Source organism: Poecilia latipinna, unplaced genomic scaffold (genome assembly GCF_001443285.1).
Source record: "Poecilia latipinna isolate Pla-1442-1.1 unplaced genomic scaffold, P_latipinna-1.0 Scaffold2691, whole genome shotgun sequence".
NCBI classification, from domain to species: domain Eukaryota; kingdom Metazoa; phylum Chordata; class Actinopteri; order Cyprinodontiformes; family Poeciliidae; genus Poecilia; species Poecilia latipinna.
Genome location: NW_015115307.1, coordinates 39,692 through 47,187, shown reverse-complemented (window position 1 = coordinate 47,187; position 7,496 = coordinate 39,692). Strand labels below are relative to the sequence as shown.

Genomic DNA, 7,496 nt, shown 5'->3' with positions numbered 1-7,496 from the left:
ATCAGACCACTCTCCCGTCTAACCCCCCCCCCCCCCCCGCCCCCCCCCCCCCCCCCAACAATGCCTCCTCTCTCCATTCACCCTGCAGCAGCGTATAAATAGGCGAGACCTTTTAAATTGCCTCCCGTGACGACACCTGATGCACTTCGCAACATTTCATGGCTGCCAACACCTCTGTTCTAGAGCTGCGCGAGTTTTAGCTGAGGTTGGTGCTTTAAACAAGGAGCTAAAAATGATATCTTTAAATACCACAGCGACTATCCACGGCACCGGGTCGCCATTTTAACTCGCTCTTTCGCATCTTTTACTGATACGCAAACACACAGCAGCATGACGCGATGATGGGAAATCTATTCTAAACATATGGGGATGCAAGATTTCACCCAAAAAAAATGTTTGTTTTTTTTTTGGAGAAGTACACTTAGAAAAAAAACTTTGTTTTTGTGTTGTGAACTTCTGGGGCCACTCGATGCAGTGTGAACCCATCAATTCAAGAATTAGGATTGTAATGGATCGTCTCTGATGATCTGTGAGACCTGGTGGATGCCAGAGGTGGGCAGTAGCAAAGAAAATTTACTGTAGTACTGTATGGTAAAATGACCGGAAAGTACAGTTTTTGAGAATCAGTACTTAAATATGTGCACAAACTGGGTGAATTCAGCTGGTACCTTCCTATTTTTCACTGGGATAGCCAGTATCAGGAGGAATCGATCACTGGGCAATGTTTCTGGCATCTTACTCGTAATGATGACATTGTGAGAAATATATACACAAACAACAGCTAAAGCAGTGCAGAAAAGTAGTACCCAGTCCACGTAGTCACATAGACATACATGCTCTTTTTCTTGTTTTCCACAAATAGAATAAAGGTTTCGTAAAACTCAAACTTTAAAGAATCTCCGTCAAGCGTAAAGTCTTCTAGTTTACACTTGAACAGTCTTATCAGAGGATCAAAGAGTTGAGGCTCATTAAAAACCTGTGAAATAATCCTTTACTTGCATCCCAAATGAAAACAAATGCTTCCTCTTGCTTCTTTAGCCAGTAAAATTGAGCCGTTTGTGTTATTCTCACAAACTATTTGTGTGGTTTTGATTCTGTTTTTTTTTTCTTCCCAAGTCAAGTACCCCAATTTCTTTTTCACACATATCATTCAATTAAAAGCCACCCTTCTTCAAAACAGAGTGCAGACGCCCGGGCCGACGGGCGGCCTTTATTAGTCGACTTTGTCAACAACGCAGCAGGGCGACAACTCAACAGCTCCGCTTCTTCTCTTCTTTAAAAGAAAAACAAACAAACAAAAAAAAACGAATCAAGCGAGGATGTCGCCACGCAGCCATATCACGGTCATCAAAAGCCACCAGCGGTTCTGAGGACAAACGGCATCATTGAGTAGGTCTGTGGTAATCACTGCCTCCTCATTTATACATAAATAAACCGACAACGGTGCAACAAGCTGCCAACAACTGCTGTCCTTGGATGAGTGATGTTGGATAGAGGCGGTTCACAGTCTCTCTCTCGCCAGCTGGGATCCGTTACACAGATTGACCCGTAGTGTCACTTTTGTGTCGAGCAGCGATAAAAAGGTGGGAGACAACAGTCCAAGAACCAACAGCGACTCCACTAAGTGGCACAAGCTCCAGCAGTTTGTGTGCAGAGGCACAAAGCGTAAACACGAAGAACGTGCCAAGAAAGTCGGCTTTCTCTCGGGGACGGGTTGTCAACAACTCTGACTTCTCTTTGTTGAGTCTCTCATTTGTTGATATCTGAGAGGGCAGGAGAATCTATTTCCGCATTACTTTTCAACCACAGCTGACAAGTCGGAAATACGCAGCTTTCAAGGGAAAAAATTGTATTCCACTTTTATCACACTGGCTTCCAAGATCTATACTTTTGGTCTATAATTATACATATTACCATCTCGACTCCTCACTGGGAGACTAATTTTAGTTTTGGCAGATTACACTCTTAAACTTTTTTCTTCTAAGACACCTGAACTCCCGAAGATGCCACAGGAACGCATCTTCAGTGGTGATGCGTTCCTGAAGAAACGCATCGCCACTGCATTATCCTACCATCACTAAAATTCACAGTGCATATGGTCAATTCACAGTAAAGTGCAGTGCTAGTTTTCCTTTAAACAGTGTTTGCTTGTAGGCCAAAAAAAACAACATTTTGAACTCATTCTTCTTCCACATGCGATAAACTTGAAACCGGACTTCCTGTAAACAACACTGCTTATCTAGTCACTTTTTTCTCAAAGGTTTGTTTAGTGGGGTGCAAAGGTAATCTCCCCCCGCCCCCCAGCCATGTATAAAATCTTCAAACTGAGTTGTAGATCTCTGCAGCTCCTCCAGAGTCACCGCAAAATTCCTGGTTGCTTCTTTAGCTAATAATCTCCACATCTCCATTTCAAAATTTGATGACTTCGGCGGGCTTTTCAGATTTGTATTTACAAAATGTAACAAAATATATATCTTTCACTTCATTCTGTGACACAGACGCCCAATAAAATACATTAAAGGTCTCAAGACATCCAGTCTTCAGCTGCAGACAAAATGATTCCAAATGGGCAAGAGCACGGTCACGACATGAAAGAGAAAAAAAAAAAAAAAAAAGATAAAAGATTTGATGAGGAAAGAAAAAGGCCTCTCAGGGCAATGTGCCCCCACGGTGCCCCCTGATGGGAAAAGTGAACAGGTCTGTCAGTCGGCTGGCAGCAATCAAGGCAGCTCCACGGATCTGTCAGCGTGTTTCCAGCCTGCTCATTACCGGCCCAGGACACAGCTCGGCTGGAGCCACCGGGCTACCAGGCTGCACTGATGTGTGACTTACCTTCAGCTCGCGTGGTGAACGGGGAGTCTCCGAGCCGCTTCGCCGAGAACTGGCCCCCGAGAGAGGTCATTAGAAAGCACAGGCTGAAGAAGCCGACCCCGACTACGAAGATCCTGCAGGAAACAGGCAAGAAGGCTGATCAATTTACAAAACGAGTGATTTACAAGGTGAGAACGGGGGAAGAAAAAACAACAAGAAATGGGGGCAGGAGATGATTTCTGCGGCTGAAAAGCTCAAGTGGAGCGTTGAGTGAAATATCTGACGTGTGTGTGTGTGTGTGTGTGTGTGGATTTACAAAGCACGGACGAATTTCTCAAGCTTCATATTGTACCGACCAAAGCGGCAAGGAGGCATTGTGTACTCGCCTGGCTGTGTCATTTGAAATGAACCATTATGTGGACAGATTTCCAGCATCACACTGCGCTCAGTGGGCAACGGCACGAAATAAAAACATTCATCTGAAGACGGATGTGTGCTGCGTTTTATAGAAAGCGGCAAACATTTGCCTACTTCTCGCACGCTTTGGAGTAATTTTCCCAAAAAAAAAAAAAAAAAAAAACTGACTCGCTGGAATGCTCCGGCGAATGTCGTGCTGGGAAAAGGTTTGGAAAGCTGCAGGAAGGATTGTCACACTTTTTTTGCTGCAGACCTCATTCCTCTAACAGTCTGCTTTTTTTTTTTATTTATTTAGTTTTTCTCACATAGCAGAAACCTCACACAGGAGAGGGCACAAGTCAGCCAGGCAGAGCATAACTAATATCTGCATTAAAATGCTGGAAAAACTCACACATGAACGCTCACATTAGTGATTAAAGATGCAACCGCGTGCACCTTCCACTGAACTTTAGAATTTGACGTTTGAATTAAATCAGAGGTAATGAGCTGGTCAAAAGTTTACACACATCTGTCATGGTTAGGAATCAAATACTCTTATTAGGCTGCCACTGCTCTCATTTTTAAGAGTGGTAAAATGGCAAAACAAACAACTTACAAGTAATTTTGAAAAGAGGAATTAGGTTTCTTATCCAGCCAGACTCAAACATATACAAATACCCCCCACTAACAAGGTGGATTAATTCTTCTCTCTAGTGAAATTACTGTAAACCCACATGCTTTATGTTGCCTTCAACATGCTTCTGCCCAGAGCTAATTTAAATTGACTGATTTATATTGGATTATATTTGACTTTGAAAGCATAGTCCATTCATTTCCAGTGGGGTTGAATTCAGGTCCACATTCAGAATCTTCCAATTTTGCCCACTTCATCAATTTCAAAACTGGTTTATATCAAACTGCTTCTTACCCAAAAGGTCCTTGTCAAATCAAAGGAAATTACTGAGAAGTCTCAAGTCTATTGTAAACTGGAGACATGGTGCAATGTCAGCACAGAGAGTTTAATGTGGTCATGGACTTTTGAGGATGATGCCGACTGAAAAAACGCGGCTGCTCCGAAACAGACACGATTGAGTTTGACTGGAAGTTCCACCTGCCTACATAAACAAGCAGAAAGCCTTCTGGAGAAAAGCACTACAGAGAGAGGAGACAAAGATTTAGACATGTGGCCACAATAATAAGAAAAATAATTAGACAAATCAAGGTGAGGCTTTCAAACTAAAGAACACTGTCAAGCATGGTGGTGGTGGCGTCATGCTTGGGGGCTGTTCTTTGTGCAATGTGAAGAAAGTTCCTACCAATTGTTCTAAATTAATTTCTTCCTAAATTAGCAGGTAGATGTTTGAAACTTTGACAAAATTAAGCGTTCAACTGGAACAAGGATCTCAAGCGCAGATCTTTAAAAAAAACAAACAAAAAAAAACGAATAAAGCAAAGTAACATGAAGCATCTGGAAGGGAAGAATGATCAAACATCTGGCCAGAACAATGTCAGGACCTCATTGTTGGTTACAAAAATCTTGTGGTTTCTGCCATTTATTGATTCAAGTAGTGGGGGAGATTTTATGGATTTCAATCTGCAAGTTTAAGAATGGCCCTGAGTGGATAAGCAAAAATTCAGAATAAAATCTTCACCCAACTGTTATTTTTAAGATCCACTGAACTTCTTTCTTTTGTCTTATCACCTGTGAAGTACAATGTTTTAAACAAATCATTATAAGCCAAAATATAACATATGATATAATATAAAAGCTTAGTGTACATGAGCTAGTGATTTTTTTTTCTTCTGAAATCCAGGGCATTGCAGGTTTAATGTCTCTCGTTTTGGACAGAAAAAAATAATAAAAACATACAGAAAAGTTGAATTCCCACAGGTATTGTCCCTGGATTGTTCAATATGCAAAGCTGCAAGCCACAAAGTTTGGGACATCTTGTTGGGCTCAGTGGTTTTAATGATGTGTCTGCTTGTTTGGCTCTCACTCATTCCCCATGCAGCAGCCGGGAGAGTGAAAGACTCTGGAGCTGAGTAAGCAAACCTTAATTGTGGAGCAGGCTGTGCCCTGTCGTCCCAATTAATCCAAATGGTCTGAACTTGCAAGATTTGCTCCACTGAAAAGAATAAATCATCACTAATTTAAAATGCAGCGTGCAGCGCACTAACATCGTGTCTTGCAGATTCTGCTCAGATATGCAAAGACATGCACTGACAGGTGATTCCTTTTCAATTTGAGAAATCATAAGCAATTTGTGTTGTATTTACAGTTTATTGTCGTGATCATGCTACAAAGGAATCATTTTTTTAATAGTTAATACATATCCCAGTCCTCCTCTTTAATTAACCCAGAAAAAAAAATGCGTGGAAATTTTCATAATTTTAGTTTTTAACAACTCTTCCACAAAAGAAAAAAAAATCTCTTAAAAGTTTAATTTCACTGAAACCCATCTAATATGACCAGCTTAGTTAACGCCTGGGAATGATTTGCTGCTAGTTTGGTTCTGACCCACAAAACAGAGCGTGATCTCACCTGAACGGTTTGAAAGTGACAGGGCATCTCCTCACCATCGTGGAAAGCTCGCCGACGCTTGCAGTCATTTTCCACCCGTGAACACAGCGTCGGGTCCGACTGACATCCCGCTCATCTGCGCTTCAAGTCGCGTCAAAAAGCATGAGTTCCCAGCCGCGCTCGTTACGAATCTGCGGAGAGCGCGTTCAGACACTTCCTGCCTCACCTCGCACGGGGTGGCGGGAGACGCGGCGGTCCGCCGCCCGTACGTACCGTAACTTCAGTGGAGATTCCCGCGGCTTCCAGCCAGCAGACGGCAGGGTAGACTGCTGAAAAATATTCGGGGGTTGTCCGAGTCAAATTCCCTGGCGACTGAAGCGGCTCGGAGCGCAGCGAGGGCAGGCTGCTGAGTTCAGTGTATCCTCAGAGTGGATGGAGCCCCGACTTTTACTGTCTTTGTAAAGAGAACAGCTGCGGTTCATTTACTGACAGCGCCACCTAACGGTCAACGCTGGCGACCAAAGGCCATCACTTCTCATAACAAGCACCACCGTCAACAAACAGTAAGTTTCCCCAACTAGCGTCACACAGTCGGACATTTTAAAACAGTAATATACTTCTCCCTCCTCCCCCCAGCAATAAAACACGTTTTGATACTACAAGTATCGCTCCTGCTCTCGCAAACAACCCATTTTGCAAAAACAAATATATAAATGAATAAGAAGTGCAATATTGACATAAGATTTATGAGGACGAAAACTTTCTAACTCTGTAGGAAACAAAACGATAACAGGACAGTAGGAGATTGAGCTGATTGTTGTTTGATATATCTGCATCCAGGAGACTACTTCCTCAGATAAGATCTTATCAATCACTGGAAGCAGAAAGACAAAAAAAACTGTACTAAGGAAGACTAACCGCAGTATAATGGCTTTACAATTGCCTACACAACTGAGTGAATCATATCGAAGCCCTGTAATTGCTGCTTCAGTTATCGGTATATTAAGACAAAGTGCCCACAGAGTCATCTTTTATGTAACGGCGTGGAACAAAGTCCTGTTGCGAGTGGCCTTTAAGCAGAGGCGAATGGATACGATGTTACCCTGCGAGGCACTTCCACTAACCGGAAAAACATGATTAAAGGGGTTTTAAATGAAACTGCCGCACTGCGGGGACGTCAGCTGGAGGTTTTGTTTGGATGGCCTTGTAATGGACAGAAATGGTCGAACGCACTCAGATGCTGAATTGAATGTCCTTTCGATGAAAAGGAGATTAGTGCCCACTGGATGTTCCCACAACATGATGCTGCGGTGGGTGCTGTTTTATTGAGCAAAGCCCCACAAGATGCTGGCCACTAGAATGACTCAGGAAAAAAAGACAGACCACAGCAGCAGAGATAGTGACTGAAAGAGATGATCACTCTACGTGGAAAACATTGGTCTTTGACAAAAAAAATAAATAAAAAAAATGGCGCTTTTGCATGTAAAATTTTTGTTATTGTATAAAGTATTAGATATGTCAGTATTTTTAGTTCTTCAACAATAACTTTTACCTATTCAACAGTCTTCCGTGTTTATTATTATTATTATTATTATTATTATTATTATTATTATTATTATTATTATGTCTGTATAGCAAATTAGGTGTGTGGTTAAACTTTCGGAGACACTTCAGCACCGTGGATAGCTCCAAGTTGAAAAACAGAATGTAGCTCAGCAGCGACACACAGTGGCAGACAAATGAGATTCAGCATTGGAGTAGAAAAAAA

General features: G+C 42.2%; 1 protein-coding gene across 2 annotated transcripts in view; it reads right to left on the bottom strand.

Moving 5' to 3' along the window:
- The window catches only part of LOC106938786 (alpha-1,6-mannosylglycoprotein 6-beta-N-acetylglucosaminyltransferase B-like), a 35,628-nt gene extending 29,420 nt beyond the window's left edge, over nt 1-6,208 (bottom strand). The window contains exons 1-3 of one of the 2 annotated variants that reach the window (XM_015020945.1): nt 6,002-6,208; nt 5,750-5,919; nt 2,833-2,945 (exon numbers count right to left, since the gene is read on the bottom strand). In XM_015020945.1, coding sequence (XP_014876431.1) covers nt 2,833-2,945; nt 5,750-5,817 — 181 coding nt within the window. In that variant the 5' untranslated portion in view covers nt 5,818-5,919; nt 6,002-6,208. Of the gene's footprint in view, nt 1-2,832; nt 2,946-5,749 lie in introns of both variants that reach the window. The other variant, XM_015020944.1, reaches the window with a different exon arrangement.
- Nucleotides 6,209-7,496: the final 1,288 nt, after the last annotated feature.